The 23,904-nt window shown below is 40.3% G+C and overlaps 1 protein-coding gene across 8 annotated transcripts in view; it reads right to left on the bottom strand.

Moving 5' to 3' along the window:
• Positions 1-231: 231 nt before the first annotated feature.
• The window catches only part of LOC103505425 (tRNA-dihydrouridine(16/17) synthase [NAD(P)(+)]-like), a 39,984-nt gene continuing 16,311 nt past the window's right edge, over positions 232-23,904 (bottom strand). For 2 of the 8 annotated variants that reach the window (XM_026820753.1, XM_026820750.1), the window contains 11 exons: positions 11,166-11,437; positions 11,012-11,072; positions 10,381-10,547; positions 6,483-6,675; positions 5,682-5,841; positions 4,834-5,029; positions 3,125-3,373; positions 2,112-2,272; positions 1,595-1,662; positions 1,152-1,313; positions 232-893 (listed from right to left, as the gene is read on the bottom strand). In XM_026820753.1, coding sequence (XP_026676554.1) covers positions 294-893; positions 1,152-1,313; positions 1,595-1,662; positions 2,112-2,272; positions 3,125-3,373; positions 4,834-5,029; positions 5,682-5,841; positions 6,483-6,675; positions 10,381-10,547; positions 11,012-11,068 — 2,013 coding nt within the window. In that variant the 5' untranslated portion in view covers positions 11,069-11,072; positions 11,166-11,437 and the 3' untranslated portion in view covers positions 232-293. Of the gene's footprint in view, positions 894-1,151; positions 1,314-1,594; positions 1,663-2,111; positions 2,273-3,124; positions 3,374-4,833; positions 5,030-5,681; positions 5,842-6,482; positions 6,676-10,187; positions 10,548-11,011; positions 11,073-11,101; positions 11,438-23,904 lie in introns of all 8 variants that reach the window. The other 6 variants (XM_026820757.1, XM_026820756.1, XM_026820752.1 and 3 more) reach the window with 4 other exon arrangements.

Genomic DNA, 23,904 nt, shown 5'->3' with positions numbered 1-23,904 from the left:
GAAAGCTCCTTTTGTGTTTAACCTAACCCTATAATAACACTGTCCCGCATGGCGGAAGTGTTCTTCCCGCCTAACTATTATACAATGTAGGGCGAGATACCACTTACCTTACCTCTATATGTATATTCTGTCTCGGATATGGAGGAGGCTTTTGAAGGAGTTTATTGATCTTGTATTTTTATCCTGTCTTTTCTAGTTTTTCCTAGGAGTGCTAAAGGAAATGATGGTAAATCAGTAGATTGTTTTCTTTCAGTGAAAACGTCAACATTTTTTTTTCATCTTGAAAAACATTTCTATAACTTCGCTTCTTTCTCTCTTGGCCTCAATTCATTCAGTAAAACTCTCTCTCCTCTCTCTTCATTGGTAACTTGAGGTCTCTGGCTTCCAATTTCAACCTTGTCTATCAATCGTTCACAGTCGGTTTCAATCATAGATCTATCAGCTTTAGGTATGTTATTGCTTAGAATCGGATCGCCATTATTAACTGCCTTTGAAGAATCACAATTTTGAGCTCCATTTAAAGCGATATCAACGCTTTCAGATCCATTTGGAGTGATATCAACATTTTGATCTCCATTTAGAGTGGTAGCAACATTTTGAGCTCCATTTAAAGTGATATCATTTTGAGCTCCATTTAAAATAACATCATTTTGAACCACAGTTGAAGAAGTAATATCACCGTTTTGACCTCCATTTAAAGTTATATTATTTTGAGCTCCATTTAAAGTGACATCATTTTGTGCCGCAGTTGAAGTCAATTTTTTAGCTCGGATTTCGTGTTTTATGCGAGTGGCTTTGGACGAGTAATGTTTGTGTGCCAAGCAATCCCTCTGGCCAGTTACACAGAAATCTTTGCAGCATGTACGACACAAGTGGTGCTCGCATGTGAGACCCTGTAAACAAAATAATCGATTTGTTTTTTGTTTATTTTAAAGAAGTTTGAAAGGTGTTTATTTTAAAGAAGACAGAGGAAGCCAGCCGTTCCGAGAATGTACATTATACCATCAGGATAAAATCCGCCCCCGGCGGGAATCGAAACCGCGGCCTAGCACTTACAAGGCAGACGCACTACCAACCAAACTAGGCTGGCAATTTTATTAGGTGAATGATAAGGAGGAGAAAGCCAGGCGTTATATTTAATTTAATCTTACCCTTGGATTGCCGCATTTTTTCTCACAGAAGTGCACAGCTCTGGCTTTTTCCGTTTCGCCCAATGTTTCCTTGGGCTTCGAGTTTTCTCTTCTTCTTAAGTCTGGAAGCAGAATAACCCTTTCACCTTTTCTTCCATCGGTTGTTCTACTCTTTCGCTTCATCTGAAAATAAATTAATGAAAAAAATCCTTTCTTATTGCACACCTAGACCATAAAAGGAATATTCCTACCAAATATGCTTCACTACACTGTAGAAAAAATGGGATCTATGAACAAATAGCCTTTAGAATTTTTCGAAAATTATGAAGCAATATTACTGAATATGCTTTCAGGAATGCATCTCTACGGGGGTAAACCAGATTTAGACCTCATTAGATCTGATCAGTAAAACTTAAACTTCGACTCGTGTATTTCCTAGTATTACAACTTTGTATGGAACTTACTTCTTGCTGCTCTGGGGTGGGTCTAACGTAAGGTTGACATATCCAAGGAGGTAGACTCAGGTTGTGATCTGAAACATGGAAACAAAAAAGATATATTTATGTATTGAATCAATTATGTATTGAATTATTTATGTATTGAATCAATCACACCACATCAAGGCAAACGCTTACCAGGGAGACCACGTAGCTGCTGGATCAACGAGATGAAGAGACTATGCAACAGATGGGGGCTGAACGACTGGGAGGAGTTGACACAACATAGAGTTCTTTGGAGGCAAGCAGTCTGGTCGGCACGGGATTCACATATCCCTAATACGCCATCGGAGTGAGTGAGTGAGTATTGAATCAATTTATTCAAGAATCAGGATCCTTTGGATTCCGATTCATTTTTCTTACAAAGATACAAACCCCCGTTACTGAAAACCTTAACAGTCACACAGTTACGTGATATTCTGCGCTCGAAAGTCATGCAAAGGCTTCGAAAGTTATCGCAGAACAAATAGATAGACAAACTTACGATTCGAGCTCATGGGATAGTTAGGGGGTGGCCATAGCTTTCTGCCTTCATGATAGTCAATAAATCTCTCCCTCAGCATATCGACTGCTTTCCTCAGGTCTTTAATGTGATTGGTTTTGCCTACCAGGAGTCGGACGTCGGAATTTTCCGGTAGGGTGAGTCTGAAACAATATTGAAAATTTAAAAACATGGTTGTCTACAGGATTTTTTTTTTTTTACCTTTCCAGGAAGTAAGCCTGTATATTCTCTCTGCGGATTAGGGATTTTAATTAGAAAGCAGCCAGCCTAGTAGTTAGCTTGGAGGGTAGTGCGTCTCCCTTGTAAGCGGTAGGCTGCGGGTTCGATTCCCGCCCGGAGCCGATTTTGTCCTGAACGGATGTTCGTTCTCGGAACGGCTGGCTTTCTCCTATCCTGTCTTTCTTCTCTCATCGCTTTCGAGACGATAAGATAACATCCTAGCAGTTACAGTTCCCTGTATCAAACCTCTTGGGGGGGACATTCTTCGCCTATCTTTGTACAAAAAACCTTTGTTGCGTCGCCACTATGTAAGTCTTGGTTAGAAATGGCACATAACTTGTAGCTACTATCTCTCTCTCTGCCTCTCTCCTCTCCCTTACACTTTTCCCAAATATTAAGCTCGGACCCGGCAGTCTCCAGTTAACCTACAGTAGCATCGGTGAAGTTTACGTTTATCATCCCCGGGGGTCCAGCGGAGAGACTCAAATTCACAAGGTAAGAGCTTTTCCTCGACTCTAATTATCCATCCCCAATTTCGCAGAGAAGAGAAGGAACCTCCTCACAACCTTCATTGTCATTTCACCTGCTGCTCTATAAAACTGTTGGTATAGTGGAACAACTTGGTCTAAGCTGTCTATGCTGAAAGTCTAAATAAAGCACTACTTGTGCTTGTACCTACTGATGTTGTGGTTCTAGAGATAGAGCGATCAGTGTGTGAACTATGAAATGTGAATGAGTGAATGGATCTCGTTCTTATAATATAAGATTTCACTTACAAATGATGGCACATATTGAACACATGGCCGCGGGCATACTGTAGTCGGACGGGATATTGGGCCACCAGATCCAGATACTCCGAGGCCAACTCCCACGCCGGCCGCGTTTGGCCTGTAAACAGGGCCGGGTTGTACAGGTTCCCCTCGGCCGTCATTACACCGGCCACGCCTGTTTGAGCGAGACACGCCTCGACATCCGCCAGACATTGGATGTTTCCGTTAGCGATCACTGGGATAGTGAGGGCTTTCCTGGAGGGAGGAGGGATTGCTGTGTTTAGAATTATGGCCAAAAATCTAAGGGTGTAGTAGATGAACCAAATATTATAGGGACTGGTCTTTGCGTCAGGGCAGTGAAAATAAAAGATCTTTTTTGCCAGCCTAGTTAGCTTAGTTGGTAGGATAAAATCCGCCCGGGCGGATTTTATCCTACCAACTAAGCTGATGGGATAATGTTCGTTCTCGGAACGGCTGGCTTTTTCCTATCCTGTCTTCCTTCTCTCTTCGATTTCGGGACGATAAGACCATAGCAGTTACAGTTCCCTCTGTCAAACCTCTTAAAAAAAAAGTACTGACTTTCCCCAAAGGACAATGTCGTCTCTCTACCAGCAGGAATAGCACGTTGAATGCCACAGTTCCCCATCACTGAAGTTAAGCAACGTTGTGCGCGATTAGTACCTGAATGGGTGACCATCTGGGCAATAGCGTGCTGCTGGATTCCCGGCTCCACTCAGGCTAGGTGAGGTTAAATTGAGAAGGCAGGTAGCTTGTCGCCGAATAAACCCCCGTCACGAGAAGATCCAAGTTGTTGAAAGTGACGTTAAACCCCTATACCTACCTAACTCATACTTTGGTACTCCATTATTGTGGTTGAATTCTCATAATAAATGAGGATAAAATTCCATGCCTCGGTTGAGGTTGTACAGGTTCCCCTCGGCCGTCATTACACCGGCCACGCCTGTTTGAGCGAGACACGCCTCGACATCCGCCAGACATTGGATGTTCCCGTTAGCGATCACTGGGATAGTGAGGGCTTTCCTGGAGGGAGGAGGGATTGCTGTTTTAGAATTATGGCCAAAAATCTAAGAGGTAGCCTAGTTAGCTTGGTTGGTAGTGCGTCTGCCTTGTAAGCGCTAGGCCGCGGGTTCGATTCCCGCCCGGGGCGGATTTTATCAGGATAATGTTCGTTCTCGGAACGGCTGGCTTTCCTCCTATCCTGTCTTCCTTCTCTCTTCGATTTCGGGACGATAAGATCATAGCAGTTACGGTTCCCTCTGTCAAACCTCTTAAAAAAAAAGTACTCACTTTCCCCAAAGGACAATGTCGTCTCTCTACCAGCTGCAATAGCACGTTGAATGCACCAGTTCCCCATCACTGAAGTTAAGCAACGTTGTGCGCGATTAGTACCTGAATGGGCGACCATCTGGGCAATAGCGTGCTACTGGATTCCCGGCTTCACTCAGGCTGGATGAGGTTAAATTGAGAAGGCAGGTAGCTTGTTGCCGAATAAAACCCCGTCACGAGAAGACCCAAGTTGTTGAAAGTGACGTTAAACCCCTATACCTACCTAACTCATACTTTGGTAGAGAATTACATAGGTGGTAGAGATAGAGCTCCATTATTGTGGTTAAATTCTCATAATAAATGAGAATAAAATTCCATGCCTCGGATGGGATCGAACCCACGCCCTCCTGTTTAACCAAGCGAGTTACCTGACGGCGGTGATGTGCTCCCAGCTCGCTAGTCCTGTGTTCATACCCCGCTGATCCACAGTTCTCCCATGTACAGCTAACAGTTGACATCCGGCCCTCTCTAACATTCTCGCATACTCTACTGTCTTGTTCACATCCTGGTAGATGCGAATCTTGCAGGAGACCGGGACTTGGACTGCCTGACGAAGGGAACTCACTGAAAATAGAATAAAAACAACGATTAGCCAACGTCTTTACCATTTACAAAGGGACGGGTATATGTCATGTTGCAACACAAACATCAAGTTCTTAATGTAACAGAATACTAAATAAAAATTCTATCACATCACCGCACCGTCAATAGAGCTAAACCCCCTGTGTGGTTAGGTATTTTGTATAAAAGTTGAAGGTATGATTACCTATGATGTGATTTTTGGTAATTTTGCAACGGGGAAAAAGTATGTGTTATTTGTTGATGTCTAATACTTACTTACTGTTAACTTATATGCATTTATAGAATCGGCCTTAGCCCGCTGGCAAAGCCGGCTGCGTTATCTTCGTAATAAATAAATAAATATAATGCGGCCTTTTGTAATATGCTAATATGTTACCAAGAATAAATGCGGTTTTCGGCCACTGTATGCCATTTCGGTAATAAGGAAGAACAAAGATTTGAAATGGTTGTTTTATCCCACTTGCCTAGTTCGGTTAACAAAGGCCAGTCATCCTGTAGATAAGCACCGTAATGGCCTCGCTTGGCTACCATCTGAGGACAGCCTATATTGATATCGTTACCATCACAATGAGGTTCTGCTATAACAAAGTGGACCATATTTGGAGAATATACTTTAAAGGTGTTTAATACTTACCTAGGTTGGTTAACAAAGGCCAGTCGTCCTGTAGATAAGCACCGTAATGACCTCGTTTGGCCACCATCTGAGGACAGCCTATATTGATATCGATACCATCACAATGAGGTTCTGCTAGTTTAGCAGCCTCAGTCAGGTTTTTAGAGTCGTTGCCGCAGAACTGAAAACGTGAGAGAAGATAATTTTATTATTAATTTGTTATTCATTTATTTTATTTCGAGGGATGACAATTAAGCTGTGTCCACACATATGCGACCTTGTATTAAGGCCCACTCAGCCTCGTGAGGAAAATGAGTAGCTATGACATATAAATGCGCATAGCGACCGGTGCCAGCATGGTAGGTAAACATTGGATTTTAGGATTATTGAGATAGTGGGAAAATCCTACAATGCTGCAGTGAGCACCAAAGTTGTGACATAATAACACAAAGAAACTGCATTTACATATGCGACCTTGCTGGTCGACCGACCGTCGATCGATGTCGACAGAAACCGTATACTGCCTCGACAACATAGATTGACCTCTTCACCTCGTCGATCGACGTGGTCGACTATGTGAGGACACAGCTTTACCAACCACGCAGAACGTTACTTAACTTCAGCGAACCAATGGGAACTGGCGTATTCAACGTGTTATCGCCGCTACAGTGACTCCAAGGCTTCTTGAATCTTGAAATGGGATTACTATAAACTTGTTCCTAATCTTGAGAACTTATTTTCTTACACAAACGGGTGGACCCTTTACAAACTATCTTTTTTTACAAAATTCCCTAGCTCTAACTACCCTAGAATCCTAATTACCTGTATAATAAGAGGCCGATCTTCAGGGGTGGACATCAGAATTTCCTGCCGCAGTTTCTTGTCAGCTATAAACTGGTGGGCCGACACCATCGGAGTATAACACAGATGTGACCCGTAACGTCGACTTAGCAATCTCCATGGCAACTCACTTGCGTCTACCATGGGCGCGAGAATGAACCGCGGACTCCCGAGCCTGGGGAAAATCGTTCTCTTTTTATCCCTTTTCTCTCTCCCTCTTTCTCTTTCTGTCTTTTCTTGTACCGATTTTCTGTCTTTTTTTTTGCCATTTCATCTCTCAGTCCTTTATGTCTAGCGACTCTCCTCTCTCCTTTTCTTTTTTTTTCTCTATCTCTTTCTTTCTCACTCTCTATCCTATCTCTTCCTCCTTCTGACATCCTGCTTTTCTTTCTCTATCTCACTCTTTATCTTTTCCTTTCTCTCCCTCTCCCTTGCGAAAGTCCGAAAAAAAACTCCTTCTTTAATTTGGTTTCGTAATTCAATTAAATTCAACCCCTCTCCGTAAAGTAATAGAAAGTCGTGTGATCACACCAAATAAGTCCTTGCTATTGAAAAACCCTCCAATCCTCCAAAGGTGCAGAGAAAAAAGGTATTGAGGGAAGAAAGATAATGAGAAACGAAGGGAAAGAGAGAGTACAGGGAGGAAAAAGAAATGAGAAAGATGAAGAGAGAGAAAGGATATTGAGAAAAAAGAGACTGAGATATGGAGGGAAGGGGAGGGAGAAACGAAGAGCGAGAGGGGAAGAGTAATGAGAGAGAAAGGTTTTTGAGTAGAAAGAGAAACGAAAGGAGAGAGATAGAGAACGGGGAGGAAGAAATGAGAAAGAGGGAGAAAGATGAAGAGAGAGAGAGAGAGAGAGAAAGGAGGGGAGGGGGAGTAAATGTTATCGAAACTTCCCCTTCAGCTACCGAAACTCATCGGTTGTGAAGAAGAAAATAATAAAAATAATAACGCGGAAGCTGTGTTGCCATGGTAACCCAAACCAGCGAACAGAAACGAAGCAGGAAAAGTAGGGGGGAGAGAGGAGAGTAGGGGAAGATACAAGGAGGGAGGAGAAGGAGAAGCGGACGAGTTGGGAAAGTAGGGGAAGATACAGGGAGGGAGGAGAAGGGGAGATTATAGAAGAAAAGAGAGGGAAGGGAGCAAATGAAGTAGGGGAATAGAAGAAGTAAGGGACAAGGCGGGCAAGATAGAGAGGAAGAGGGGAAGTGAGATTGAGAGGAAAAGGAGGAGAAGTGAAGAAGAAAGTAGGAGAAGGGACGTTAATGCAAGAGAAGAGAAGAAAAGAAGGAGAGATAGAGAGGAAAGCAGGAGAAGAAGAGCGGAGAATAAAAGAAGTAAGGTACAAGGCGGGCAAGATACAGAGGAAGAGGGGAAGAAGAAGGAGAGAGAGTAGGGGAAGATACAGGGAGGGATTGACAGGAAAAGAAGGGGAGGTGAAAGTAGGAGAGGGGAATATAATGTAAGAGAAGAGGGGAAAGGGAGGAGAGGGAGAGGGAAAGGGAGGAGAGGGAGAGGGGGAAAGAGAGCGATAAAAGAAAGAGGAGGGGTGAAATAGGATATGGTAAAAGGGACAGCGGGGAATGTAGATGGATAAAGGGAGGAGGAGAAGAAAGAGAGGAAAAGAAGAACAAGAGAAAAGATCGAGGGGGGGAGGTGGGAGTGAGAGAGAACGCTATACTGGAAATAAGAGACGACAAAAGAAAGAAAGAAGTGGGGAGAGAGAAAACCGATAGGTAAGAGTGGAGAGAGAGTATATTTTTCACACAAAACCCAGATGAAAGAGATGGAGGAAGCGAGAGAAAGTGAGAGGGAGGGAGAAAGAGAAATTGAGAAGAAGAGAGAAAGAAATTGAGAGGGAGGAAGAAAGAGAAAGTGGGAGGGGGAATAGATTGTTTGCTTCACTACACTGTAGAAAAAATGGGATCTATGAACAAATAGCCTTTAGAATTTTTCGAAAATTATGAAGCAATATTACTGAATATTTGACCGAACGATAGTAGGGTCTACGTTTTAACTCGATACTTTTGCATTTGGTTTGAATTCTTTAGATGAATGTTTGAATCTTTGTTCAGTCAGACATCTAAATTTTTCAAAATGTTAAACACAATGTTGCTTTCAGGAATGCATCTCTACGGGGGTAAACCAGATTTAGACCTCATTAGGTCTGATCAGTAAAACTTAAACTTCGACTAGTGTATTTCGTAGTATTACAACTTTGTATGGAACTTACTCATTACTTGTAAAGGCTCTTTCACTCACAGCAGGCTTTCTAGACAGACTTCTCCCCCTCTATGTCTTTCGTTAGCGAGATGAGCGGATATAAGTATAGGGCTGTTGGCTTTTTCCGGCCAAACTCAGGCTCGGTATCAGGGTAATGTGAGGCGGGTAGCTTGTCGTCGAATGGAGGGTAAAACAACCGTCACTAAAAATATTAGCAGTTAAGGAGTGTTCACACATGGTCTACTGGCCGTCGATTGACATCCACATTGCCTCGACTTTTCCGTCCAAACTCAGGCTCGGTATTAGAGTAATGTGAGACGGGTAGCTTGTCGTCGAATGGAGGGTAAAACAACCGTCACTAAAAATATTAGCAGTTAGGGAGTGTTCACACATGGTCTACTGGCCGTCGATTGACATCCACATTGCCTCGACAACATAGATTCATCACGGCCGATCGACTATGTTTGGACAGTGGACATACCTTTAGAGTGATTTTTCAAACCTCGAAAAAAATGTAGAGCCTAAGTCCTACTGATAACTCCATAGTTATGCTTCAGTGAAACATAAACACCAAAAGGTAGAGAGGAGGCATTTTGGCCGAGTTTTTCTCTTTCAATAGCCACACATGTAGGTGTAGGTATGTATTCAAGTGTAAATTTAGTTTTTTGTAAATTTTACTTCGGTCTAATTCTTCTCACACATTTGGTAAAATGGCAGGCAGGTTGTTATGCTCTGAAAACGCTGTAATTTTGACTTTTCAACACCACAGTCAAACCTGGATACAGCCAGCCTAGTTAGCTTGGAGCGCTGGGCGTCTACCTCGTAGGTTCCGGGTTCGATTCCCGCCTGATACGAACTTTAAATTAAACAGATCAGGTTTGTCCTCGCAGATCAGATTTCTCCTCGGAGGGCTGGGTTACGTCTACTGCTGTAGCTGCTGCTGGCGACTGGCCTTGTCAGCAAAATGTTTTCCTCCCAATAACGTCACACTCGAAAGCTCCATTTCACTTTGAAGTCCATCCAGACCACATCAATAAATGTTTATACAGCATGTTTACCCATTGTACGAGTATACAGGGTGTTCATCCTCAAACTGATAATAACACAAATAAACTGCATTTACATATGCGACCTTGTTGGTCGACCGACCGTCGATCGATGTCGACAGAAACCGTATACTGCCTAGACAACATAGATTGACCTCTTCACCTCGTCGATCGACGGAGTCGACTATGTGAGGACACAGCTTTACCAACCACGCAGAACGTTACTTAACTTCAGTGAACCAATGGAAACTGGCGTATTCAACGTGTTATCGCCGCTACAGTGACTCCAAGGCTTCTTGAATCTTGAAATGGAATTACTATAAACTTGTTCCTAATCTTGAGAACTTATTTTCTTACACAAACGGGTGGACCCTTTACAAAATTCCCTAGCTCTAACTACCCTAGAATCCTAATTACCTGTATAATAAGAGGCCGATCTTCAGGGGTGGACATCAGAATTTCCTGCCGCAGTTTCTTGTCAGCTATAAACTGGTGGGCCGACACCATCGGAGTATAACACAGATGTGACCCGTAACGCCGACTTAGCAATCTCCATGGCAACTCACTTGCGTCTACCATGGGCGCGAGAATGAACCGCGGACTCCCGAGCTGAGTCCATGCATCGGAGCGTGCCGTCGAAGAGTGACAGTCTTTAGGTACTACATTGGTTCCTTTGCAGCGTGCAGCTGGGGAGTGACACTCTTGAGGTATGGGATTGGGTGGGTGTGCCACTGGAGAGTGACGATGTAACTCCATTGATGTAACTAGTCCGAACACCTGAAATGAAGTTCCAACGTTAGGCCCACCACTCACTATCAGGTAGACCTGACAGGCGGACCTTTTCGGCCGTACCTGTCAGGTCTCCCTGATAGTGTGTGGCTGGACTGACACACCAGATATTAGATAGACCTGACAGACGATCCTTTTCAGATGTACCTGTAAGATCTACCTGATAGTGTATGGCTGAATGATTTTCAAGGTCATTCAAGGGTATAGTTGCCACTTGCCAGCTTAGTTAGCTTGGAAGGTAGCGCGCTTGCCTTGTAAGCACTAGGCCGAGGATTCTATTACCGCCCGGGGCGAACTTTATGCTAAACAGGTGAGGTTCGTTCTCGGAACGTCTGGCTTTCTTCTATCCTGTCATTCTTTCTTCAATTTCGGGACGATAAGACTTCGGTTGTTACAGTTCCCTCTATCAAACTTCTTTGAAAAATCTCTGAGATTCAGATTTATGTACTCACCCAATGCAACGAGAGGTAGCACAGTACCGATGAGATGAAATCAACGACAACGAGCATATTAATCTCTGAGATTCAGATTTATGTACTCACCCAATGCAACGAGAGGTAGCACAGTACCGATGAGATGAAATCAACGACAACGAGCATAGCGAAATAGCGATCGGTCAGGACATTGTTTCCTTGCGTTTTACTTTCTACTTTAACTTTGTGACGAGAACTTTGCTGAAGACGGGTCCCGAGTTTAAAACCGAAACGTCCAAAGGTGCTAGCTATAAGTCCAAAAGGTGCGTTACTTTTTACTTTCCTTACCCCAAATTCTACAGTATGTTTTTGGATACGAGCACTTTGTGTAGGAAAGTAATTCTTTCGGTCCGAATTAGTCAATTCCCTTCGTTTTCTTTTGTCAATTCTTCTCCCTTGCAAAATCTGGAACATAAATGAATAATAGTAGGTAAGTATGCATTCTACAGATATGTCGATGGGTGACCATCTGGCCAATCGCGTGTAGGCTTTTCCCGCTCCTACTCGGGCTGGATGGGATTAATGTGAAGAGAGGTAGATTCGTAGAAGATTAACCCATCATTTAGGGCTGTTTGCCCCTACACCTAAGCCTCGGAGTGGGCTTTATGACAGAGGAGGCAGGTAGTTACCAAAGGCGGGTAAAACCTCCATACACTAAAAACCCAAAAAGCAGTGACGCTAAAACCCTTGAAAAAAAGACAAACAAAAATGGTAGTACTGTGGGCACGTGTATTTCAAAAACTACAAACCTTACCTTCTCATTTCCATTTTCTCAACCAAAAAGAGTACTCCATAGCTCCGCATGTTATGGGCAAAATATTATTTATTCACGTTTTAAGTTTTAAACTATGCGACCTTGACTTGGATTTTCCTAAGTACCCTCTACTGTTCTTTACCCCACCCTGCCTTACACTGTGTACCTTCACAGTGTATTTTTACCCCCACCCTACCCCACATGACTAAACATTACACCAGGGGTTCCCAAACTGGGGGGCGGGAAGACAAGCCCGCCATGTTCGATTCCCACCCGGGACGGACTTGATAAGATCTTCGTTCTCGTAACGCCTTGCTTTTTCTCATCTTGTCATCCGTTTCTCTTCTATTTCCGGACGATAAGAGTGGTGGGTTTTTATTACAAGATTCGTTTGAGGGGTTTGAGAACCCCTGAATTACACACTGTGCCCCAGGGCAGACTCAAGTTGTAAAGACGCGGCGGGAAACTGAAAATCTAGGGCAGCACAAAATCCTCCATGAATATTTAACGAAGCTTTCTCTCCTTTACATAGTCATTATCTGGAAGTCTTGGGTATATTTTCATTTACATCTTTACAGAAACTACTTAACAAGTATAGGGCTATAGGTAGGTACTTATTATCATAGGTACGGTACAGAAGGTACTTAACAAGTATAGGTACATATACCTACTTATAATAAACTAGCAGAATGTGTGTATTTTTCGACAGAGGAGGCAGGTAGTTACCAAAGGCGGGTAAAACCTCCATACACTAAAAACCCAAAAAGCAGTGACGCTAAAACCCTTGAAAAAAAAGACAAACAAAAATGGTAGTACTGTGGGCACGTGTATTTCAAAAACTACAAACCTTGCCTTCTCATTTCCATTTTCTCAACAAAAAAGAGTACTCCATTAACTCCATAGCTCCCCATGTTATGGGCAAAATATTATTTATTCACGTTTTAAGTTTTAAACTATGCGACCTTGACTTGGATTTTCCTAAGTACCCTCTACTGTTCTTTACCCCACCCTGCCTTACACTGTGTACCTTCACAGTGTATTTTTACCCCCACCCTACCCCACATAGCTAAACATTACACCAGGGGTTCCCAAACTGGGGGGCGGGAAGGCAAGCCCGCCACGTTCGATTCCCACCCGGGACGGACTTGACAAGATCTTCGTTCTCGGAACGCCTTGCTTTGTCTCATCTTGTCATCCGTTTCTCTTCTATTTCCAGACGATAAGAGTGGTGGGTTTTTATTACAAGATTCGTTTGAGGGGTTTGAGGACCCCTGAATTACACACTTTGCTCCAAGGCAGACTCAAGTAGTAAGGACGGCAGGAAACTGAATCTAGGGCAGCACAAAATCCTCCATGAATATTTAACGAAACTTTCTCTCCTTTACATAGTCATTATCAGGAAGTCTTGGGTATTTTCATTTATTTACAGAAGGTACTTATAGGGCAGGCACTTATAATTATAGGTACGGGACAGAAGGTACTTAACAAGTATAGGTACATACACTTATAATAAACTAGCAGAATGTGTGTATTTTTCGGCCAATCTTTAATAATACCTGCCGGTAAGTACAATTAAATTCATACTAGGGAGTCCAGGACCCGGTATTATCAAGGATACCTACCTAGCAAATAAAAAAAAAAAACCAATTTGCTATTTTTTGTCGTAAGTTATGAAAAAAGGAAAGACAATTGAGAAGGAGAAGGATGAGAGAGAGGGAAAGAGCTTCCTGATGATGATATTAAAAAACATGAATTTGCATATTATTATCGTTTTATATGAAAACACTTCAAACTTGAATCATAATGAGTGTCAACATACGAGATAAATCCCATGACCTCCCTCCCTCCTTCTTTCTCACTCCCTCCTTCATCTCTCTCTCCCATTCTCATTCTCTCCTTCTCATTCTCTCTAGAGCTTCCTGATGATGATATTAAAAAACATGAATTTGCATATTATTATCGTTTTATATGAAAACACTTCAAACTTGAATCATAATGAATGTCAACAAACGAGAAAAATCCCATGACCTCCCTCCCTCCTTCTTTCTCACTCCCTCCTTCATCTCAATCTCTCATTCTCTTTCTCTCCTTCTCATTCTCTCTTTCTCTCTCCCTCCAATCCTCTTTCTCCCTCCCTCCCTCCTTCTCATTCTCCCTTCCTATATTCCTCCCTTTTTCTCACCCTATCTCTCTCTTTCCCTCGCTCTTTATTAGGCACTCAGTGAACAGGCTAAGCTTTTAATATAATTTTTTTTTTTTTTTTTCCTTTTTTTTTAGGCCCTCAGTGAAAAGGCTAAGTTTTTAATAAATTTTTTTTTTTTTTTTTTTTTTTTACGAATAATTTTGTAATAATAACATGTACGTACCTTACCCAAATATAAAAGGTAGGTAATAAGTTAATAACAATAAAATTATTGAAAAAGGAGGAAGAGAGAGAAAGGTGCAGAGAAAAAAGGTATTGAGGGAAGAAATATAATGAGAAACGAAGGGAAAGAGAGAGAACAGGGAGGAAAAAGAAATGAGAAAGATGAAGAGAGAGAAAGGATATTGAGAAAAAAGAGAATGAGATATGGAGGGAAGGGGAGGGAGAAACGAAGAGCGAGAGGGGAAGAATGATGAGAGAGAAAGGTTTTTGAGTAAAAAGAGAAAGAGAAACGAAAGGAGAGAGACAGAGAACGGGGAGGAAGAAATGAGAAAGAGGGAGAAAGATGAAGAGAGAGAGAAAGGAGGGGAGGGGGAGTAAATGTTATCGAAACTTCCCCTTCAGCTACCGAAACTCATCGGTTGTGAAGAAGAAAATAATAAAAACAATAACGCGGAAGCTGTGTTGCCATGGTAACGGAAACCAGCGAACAGAAACGAAGCAGGAAAAGTAGGGGGGAGAGAGGAGAGTAGGGGAAGATACAAGGAGGGAGGAGAAGGAGAAGCGGAGGAGTTGGGAAATTAGGGGAAGATACAGGGAGGGAGGAGAAGGGGAGATTATAGAAGAAAAGAGAGGGGAGGGAGCAAATGAAGTAGGGGAATAGAAGAAGTAAGGGACAAGGCGGGCAAGATAGAGAGCAAGAGGGGAAGTGAGATTGAGAGGAAAAGGAGGAGAAGTGAAGAAGAAAGTAGGAGAAGGGACGTTAATGCAAGAGAAGAGAAGAAAAGAAGGAGAGATAGAGAGGAAAGCAGGAGAAGAAGAGCGGAGAATAAAAGAAGTAAGGTACAAGGCGGGCAAGATACAGAGGAAGAGGGGAAGAAGAAGGAGAGAGAGTAGGGGAAGATACAGGGAGGGATTGACAGGAAAAGAAGGGGAGGTGAAAGTAGGAGAGGGGAATATAATGTAAGAGAAGAGGGGAAAGGGAGGAGAGGGAGAGGGAAAGGGAGGAGAGGGAGAGGGGGAAAGAGAGCGATAAAAGAAAGAGGAGGGGTGAAATAGGATATGGTAAAAGGGACAGCGGGGAATGTAGATGGATAAAGGGAGGAGGAGAAGAAAGAGAGGAAAAGAAGAACAAGAGAAAAGATCGAGGGGGGGAGGTGGGAGTGAGAGAGAACGCTATACTGGAAATAAGAGACGACAAAAGAAAGAAAGAAGTGGGGAGAGAGAAAACCGATAGGTAAGAGTGGAGAGAGAGTATATTTTTCACACAAAACCCAGATGAAAGAGATGGAGGAAGCGAGAGAAAGTGAGAGGGAGGGAGAAAGAGAAAGTGGGAGGGGGAATAGATTGTCTGTCCCGTTTATAAATTACATTATTACATACAATGGGGAAAATCGTTCTCTTTTTATCCCTTTTCTCTCTCCCTCTTTCTCTTTCTGTCTTTTCTTGTACCGATTTTCTGTCTTTTTTTTTTGCAATTTCATCTCTCAGTCCTTTATGTCTAGCGACTCTCCTCTCTCTCTTTCCTTTTCTTTTTTTTTTCTCTATCTCTTTCTTTCTCACTCTCTATCCTATCTCTTCCTCCTTCTGACATCCTGCCTTTCTTTCTCTATCTCACTCTTTATCTTTTCCTTTCTCTCCCTCTCCCTTGCGAAAGTCCGAAAAAATCCTTCTTTAATTTGGTTCCGTAATTCAATCCAATCCACCCCCTCTCCGTAACGTAACAGAAAGTCGTGTGATCACACCAAATATGTCCTTGCAGATTCCCTATGATATGATATGATATGATATGATATGATATGATATGATATGATATGATATGATATGATATGATATGATATGATATGATATGATATGATATGATATGATATGATATGATATGATATGATATGATATGATATGATATGATATGATATGATATGATATGATATGATATGATATGATATGATATGATATGATATGATATGATATGATATGATATGATATGATATGATATGATATGATATGATATGATATGATATGATATGATATGATATGATATGATATGATATGATATGATATGATATGATATGATATGAGAGAAAGTAAAAAACTCCAATAAGAAGAACTACTCAAGCAAAAGCACGTTGTAAATTGGTAATACAATAACAATGAAGGAGGACTAGGAGGAGTAGTAAGCTAAAGCTAGTAAGTAGGTAAATAGTGGGTACAAGCTCATTACTTGTAAAGGCTCTTTCACTCACAGCAGGCTTTCTAGACAGACTTCTCCCCCTCTATGTCTTTCGTTAGCGAGATGAGCGGGTATAAGTATACATAGGGCTGTTGGCTTTTTCCGGCCAAACTCAGGCTCGGTATTAGGGTAATGTGAGGCGGGTAGCTTGTCGTCGAATGGAGGGTAAAACAACCGTCACTAAAAATATTAGCAGTTAAGGAGTGTTCACACATGGTCTACTGGCCGTCGATTGACATCCACATTGCCTCGACAACGTAGTCTTAACATTGTACCACATACAATTGTATATTTGTACAAATAAAATTGATTGATTGATTGATTGATAGATTCACCACGGCCGATCGACTATGTTTGGACAGTGTGGACATACCTTTAGTGATTTTTAAACCCCCGAAAAAAAAAAATGTAGAGCCTAAGTCCTACTGATAACTCCATAGTTATGCTTCAGTGAAACATAAACACCAAAAGGTAGAGAGGAGGCATTTTGGCCGAGTTTTCCTCTTTCAATAGCCACTCATGTAGGTATAGGTATGTATTCAAGTGTAAATTTAGTTTTTTGTAAATTTTACTTCGGTCTAATTCTTCTCACACATTTGGTAAAATGGCAGGCAGGTTGTTATGCTCTGAAAACGCTGAAATGTTGACTTTTTAACACCACAGTCAAACCTGGATACAGCCAGCCTAGTTAGCTTGGAGCGCTGGGCGTCTACCTCGTAAGTTCCGGGTTCGATTCCCGCCTGATACGAACTTCAAATTAAACAGATCAGGTTTCTCCTTTTAGAAGTAAAACTTTCTGAGATGAAGTATTTTTTAAAAGGAAATTTCCTCAAGATTATTAGCAAAATAGACCATGTTATCCAAATCTGTTTTCAAATCATCATCGAACTTGTATAAACATAAATGTAAGCTTGGTTTTAGGTATTCAATTATTTATTATTTTAAAATGTATGAGGCTTCAATATTCTCCTAAAAAATTGATTTCAATAATAAAAATGAACAACAAAATAAACCTACATAAAGTACAAAACTTTTCGTGTTTTTTTCTCTTTGGAAGCTTTCAAATTCAACGACTTGAAAAGAGAGGGGGGGGAAATGTAATATCACAATGAGGTTCTGCTAGTTTAGCAGCCTCAGTCAGGTTTTTAGAGTCGTTGCCGCAGAACTGAAAACGTGAGAGAAGATAATTTTATTATTAATTTGTTATTCATTTATTTTATTTCGAGGGATGACAATTAAGCTGTGTCCACACATATGCGACCTTGTATTAGTAATATGCTAATATGTTACCAAGAGTAAATACGGTTTTCGGCCACTGTATGCCATTTCGGTAATAAGGAAGAACAAAGATTTGAAATACTTGTTTTATCCCACTTGTTTCTTGGATAGGCATGGATGTAGAAGAATGTACCTTCAAGTATGTATTGCGAAGCGGTGCCGAGGTACCAAAAAAATGTAGGTAGGTTACATACAAATTTTATTAAGTTTAATTATTCTGTACTATAGGTATTTCATTGTTATATATCATTCTATGGTGTAGCATGCTCTACTTTAGACAACACAAAATTAGATTTCAGATTTTTGAATGTGATACAACTAAATTTGAGAGATAACACTAATTCTTTCCGTTTCGAAGGTAAATTAGATTTTATGCAGATTTTACGATGCAATTTTCCAATGTTTTCATGATGGACGCAGGGCAAAATTTCCAAGTATTTTATTCTGTACTTTATTTTGTTATCCATCGTTCTATGGTGTAGCATGGCCTATTTTAGATAACACGAAATTAGATTTCAGATTTTGGAATATGATATGACTAAATTTGAGAGATAACACTAATTCTTTCGGTTTCGAAGGTAAATTGGATTTTATGCAGATTTTACGATGCAATTTTCCAATGTTTCTATGATGGACGCCGGGCAAAAATTTATTATTCGATATTTTTTACCCCGTGTCAGTTACTGCTGCAGTGCTGCATTAGATATTCCTATTTGTGTCATACCAGCATAGCCATTCTGCAGTGAGGAAAAAAATAGCTTTGTTCAAAAAAAAAAATCTGAGTTAAAAACCCCCTGATTAATCTGACTCCAAACAGTTTAAAAAACTTGGTGTAGGTATTAGGTAAGTTTAAGTCTTGGATCCTACATTTAGGAAAGTTGAGCAATCCAATGGGCTTCGAAAAAATCAGATTAGCTTGATCCGAGAGTTGAACTTGGACAAAGTTTAAACTCTGATTAGCCAGCCTAATCTTGCAGGAGACCGGGACTTGGACTGCCTGACGAAGGGAACTCACTGAAAATAGAATAAAAACAACGATTAGCCAACGTCTTTACCTTTTACCAAGGGACGGGTATATGTCATGTTGCAACACAAACATCAAGTTCTTAATGTAACATGATTACCTATGATGTGATTTTTGGTAATTTTGTAACGGGGAAAAAGTAAGTGTTATTTGTTAATGTCTAATACTTACTTACTTACTGATAATTTATATGCATTTATAGAATCGGCCTTCGGCCGCTGGCAAAGCCGGCTGCGTTATCTTCGTAATAAATAAATAAATATAATGCGGCCTTTTGTAATATGCTAATATGTTACCAAGAATAAATGCGGTTTTCGGCCACTGTATGCCATTTCGGTAATAAGGAAGAACAAAGATTTGAAATGGTTGTTTTATCCCACTTGCCTAGTTCGGTTAACAAAGGCCAGTCATCCTGTAGATAAGCACCGTAATGGCCTCGCTTGGCTACCATCTGAGGACAGCCTATATTGATATCGTTACCATCACAATGAGGTTCTGCTATAACAAAGTGGACCATATTTGGAGAATATACTTTAAAGGTGTTTAATACTTACCTAGGTTGGTTAACAAAGGCCAGTCGTCCTGTAGATAAGCACCGTAATGACCTCGTTTGGCCACCATCTGAGGACAGCCTATATTGATATCGATACCATCACAGTGAGGTTCTGCTAGTTTAGCAGCCTCAGTCAGGTTTTTAGAGTCGTTGCCGCAGAACTGAAAACGTGAGAGAAGATAATTTCATTATTAATTTGTTATTAATTTATTTTATTTCGAAGGATGACCATTAAGCTGTGTCCACACATATGCGACCTTGTTTTAAACCCTAGTTCGGTTAACAAAGGCCAGTCGTCCTGCAGATAAGCACCGTAATGGCCTCGCTTGGCCACCATCTGAGGACAGCCTATATTAATATCAATACCATCACAATGAGGTTCTGCTATAAAAAGAGGACCCATAAAAAGTGGACCATTTTTGGAGACCCATGAAAAGTGGACCACTTTTGGAGAATATATTTGTGTAATATTTACCTAGTTCGGTTAACAAAGGCCAGTCGTCCTGCAGATAAGCACCGTAATGGCCTCGCTTGGCCACCATCTGAGGACAGCCTATATTGATATCGATACCATCACAATGAGGTTCTGCTATAAAAAGAGGACCCATAAAAAGTGGACCATTTTTGGAGAATATACTTTAAAGATGTTTAATACTTACCTAGGTCAGTGAAGAAGAAAGTAGGAGAAGGGACGTTAATGCAAGAGAAGAGAAGAAAAGAAGGAGAGATAGAGAGGAAAGCAGGAGAAGAAGAGGGGAGAATAGAAGAAGTAAGGGACAAGGCGGGCAAGATACAGAGGAAGAGGAGGAGGAGAAGAAGAAGGAGAGAGAGTAGAGGAAGATACAGGGAGGGATTGACAGGAAAAGAAGGGGAGGTGAAAGTAGGAGAGGGGAAGATAGTAGAAGAGAGGTGGAAGGAAAGAGAGGGAGAGAGAGAAAAAGGGAGGAAGAGAGAGCGATAAAAAAGAGAGGAGAAAAAGGAGGGGGTGAAATAGGATACGGGAAAAGGGAGAGGGGGGAATGTAGATGGATGAAGGAAAGATGAAAAGAGTGGGGGAAGAGGAGTGACAGGAGAAGAGGGGAAGAAAGGTGGAGCAGGAAGAGAGTAGGAGAGGGGGAGTTAATAGAATGAAGAATAGGAGAGGGGAAAGGGGGAAATGAAGATGGAGGAGAGGTAATAGGAAATAAGAGACGACAAAAGAAAGAAAGAGAGAGCGAGAGAAAACCGATAGGTAAGAGTGGAGAGAGAGTATATTTTTCACACAAAGCCCAGATGAAAGAGATGGAGGAAGCGAGAGAAAGTGAGAGGGAGGGAGAAAGAGAAAGTGGGAGGGGGAATAGATTGTTTGTCCCGTTTATAAATTACATTATTACATACAATGGGGAAAATCGTTCTCTTTTTATCCCTTTTCTCTCTCCCTCTTTCTCTTTCTGTCTTTTCTTGTACCGATTTTCTGTCTTTTTTTTTTGCAATTTCATCTCTCAGTCCTTTATGTCTAGCGACTCTCCTCTCTCTCTTTCCTTTTCTTTTTTTTTTCTCTATCTCTTTCTTTCTCACTCTCTATCCTATCTCTTCCTCCTTCTGACATCCTGCCTTTCTTTCTCTATCTCACTCTTTATCTTTTCCTTTCTCTCCCTCTCCCTTGCGAAAGTCCGAAAAAATCCTTCTTTAATTTGGTTCCGTAATTCAATCCAATTCACCCCCTCTCCGTAACGTAACAGAAAGTCGTATGATCACACCAAATACGTCCTTGCAGATTCCCTGACATACCTATGGTGTAAGTGTAACAGAAAGTAATAAACTCCAGTGAGAATCCCTGACATATGGTGTAACAGAAAGTAATAAACTCCAGTGAGAATCACTGATTATGATATGATATGATATGATATGATATGATATGATATGATATGAGAGAAAGTAAAAAACTCCAATAAGAAGAACTACTCAAGCAAAAGTACGTTGTGAATTGGTAATACAATAACAATGAAGGAGGACTAGGAGGAGTAGTAAGCTAAAGCTAGTAAGTAGGTAAATAGTGGGTACAAGCTCATTACTTCGAGCACTAACACAGCTTCGCAGTCGGAGCTAAAGGTCGCGCCAATGTGTTATTTATTTAGCTATGGAAAAACTGGGTCAGGAGAAGCTAAAGTACTTTGCCTTAGATTTTCCAGGGAGAAGCGTCCCCCATTATAATGCTTTGCTTCATAAACGTATCTGCCATGTCCTACATCTTTTTATGGCATAGAACGTGCTAAGGCGAAATGGGATGAGAGATAACGAGGTTTTTATGCGAGTTCGAATGTGCTACGATCAACATTTTGTGAGATTTTGTCATTTAGATATTACTGGAATAAGATTTTGTAATTTTACGAGTGCAAAGTGGTACAAGACAGTAGTATTTTTGTCAACTGTAAAGCTGCGTCCACACATAGTCGATGGCCGCGTTGATCGATGTCGACTGAAATTGAACACACCAGCAACATTTTTATCAGAAATATTGTTTGTCCAGCAATGTTTTTGCAACAATATAGCACCCTTTTTTTTTTATTCTCCAGTCTTATTTATTAAACATTTTGCATTTCGGCCGCTTTTTGGCGGCTTTCAATTACTTTTCGGCGGTTTTCACCTATACTGACTAAACGGTTAGAGATATTGTAAAAGTTACAATAGAAGAACACCAAATAAGCATCTTTCAATTGGATAAGGAAAGTCGTGTGATGTTCACACCAGATTTTTTTTTCTAGTCTTTTTATGTTGCGTGTTTATGTGTTGTTTTATGATAAAAATGTAAATTTTTACCATGCTTCTTCAACTTTGGATGAATTGTTTTTGCCTAAAAACTACTTCTTCTTCAACCTACATACATAATTAAGTACCTACATAAGTCGAAAATTGTTTTACTTGACTTTCCAGCTCTGGACAAAGTGACATACATACATAGTTTAATTGTAAAAGTTACAATAGAAGAACACCAAATAAGCATCTTTCAATTGGATAAGGAAAGTCGTGTGATGTTCACACCAGATTTTTTTTCTAGTCTTTTTATGTACTATGTTTTTTTCTTGAAAGTTGCTCAACATTAGAAACATTTGCGCAACTGTTGCGAAACAAATGTTTCCGCTGTAAACTAGGCTTAATATTGACAAGAATGGATTTTCACAAAAGGCTTCATGCAACGGAAGCTTTGAGTAAGAACTTCCTGACTGTTATGTGGTACGTCTAGCATACAGACAGAATGGTGTCAAATTTATTCAACCGTGAGGTCAACGACCTTTCCAACACTTCCTTCTGGAAATTGAAAAAAATCTAACAACTGTTCCCAAGGGATCGATTTTTTTTTTCTTCTTCTTCTTCTTCTTCTTCTTAATTTTCTTCTTCCTCCTTCTCCTTTTTTTCTTTTTCCTTCTCCTTCTCCTCCTATGCTTCCTCCTCTTCATCTTCTTTTCTTTTTTATGGAGTTCGGTGTACAGTGGTACACTCAATGGCTTAACAGGCTTTCCAGGAGCTGAACAAATACTGATGAAGTAAAAAATCCTCAGCTCTAAGACAACTTTAAATGAGCAGCGACCAGTGACCGCATTGTCAGAGTAAAAAGATTGCGAAATTATGAAGAGACCCTCTTCACCATAAATAAACCCAAGCAAGAAAATGTCTGTCAGAAATAATAAATGAAAACACAATCATTTTTATTTTAACACTGAAGGTACACAAAAGTCCAAGTATATATTTTTTTAATTAGGTATTTAAAAGGAATAAAATAATAATATTGCACATAAATTAGAAGAAAAAAATCACCTCGATTTTCCTTTATTTTTCTGATGTAAAAAATAATACAATATAGAATTTTTTAGAAGTAAAACTTTCTGAGATGAAGTATTTTTTAAAAGGAAATTTCCTCAAGATTATTAGCAAAATAGACCATGTTATCCAAATCTATTTTCAAATCATCATCGAACTTGAAAAGAGAGGAGGGGGGGGGATGTAATTGAACAAACTTAATTAAATTGAACGATTTACTTTCTGACCAACAGATTTTTTATTTTATTTTTTAATTTAGGTACAAAAAAAATCTTTTTTTTTTTCATCTATTAAGGAACCACCTAAAAATTTAATTTATAAAATAATTGAAAAAAAAATCACCAATAAAGAAAATAAAATAATGAAAACCAATTTAAAAGGTACATTTTTGAAGGGATAGGAAGAGAAAATAAAAACTATTTTTAATTTAATGTGTGACATTATTTAATTTTATTGAAAAATAAATATGTTTTGGCTTTGGAATTGCATGTTTTTCACCTCTAGTACTCCAGTTGAATGGCTAAGAGGCACAGCGGACTAAAAATCAACATTTTTGAGTATTGTATATCGTTGTAAAGAGCGTGAAAAGATCTATTTTTTTTTTTTTTTTTTTTTTTTTTTTTTTTTTTTTTTTTTTTTTTAATTTGGTTGCTAACTTCACTTTAGTATTGTATTGAAATGAGAGCGAAAACAAAATGGCTATCTCTAATTTGGAGAATGATTCTAAATGGACCATCTAATAGGTGTGAACCAACTCATTGGACTATCTTCTATGAATAGTAATGTTTAATTTTTAGTACTTATCCAAAAGCAGAGCGGACTACATTAGAGACAGGTTTAAACAAGATAAAATCAAAATTTTGGAGAGTGAAT

This window comes from Diaphorina citri, unplaced genomic scaffold, assembly GCF_000475195.1.
Source record: "Diaphorina citri unplaced genomic scaffold, Diaci psyllid genome assembly version 1.1 scaffold172, whole genome shotgun sequence".
In the NCBI taxonomy this organism is placed as follows: domain Eukaryota; kingdom Metazoa; phylum Arthropoda; class Insecta; order Hemiptera; family Psyllidae; genus Diaphorina; species Diaphorina citri.
Note: the sequence above shows the minus strand (reverse complement) of the source record. Positions and strands in the feature narration are given on the sequence as shown.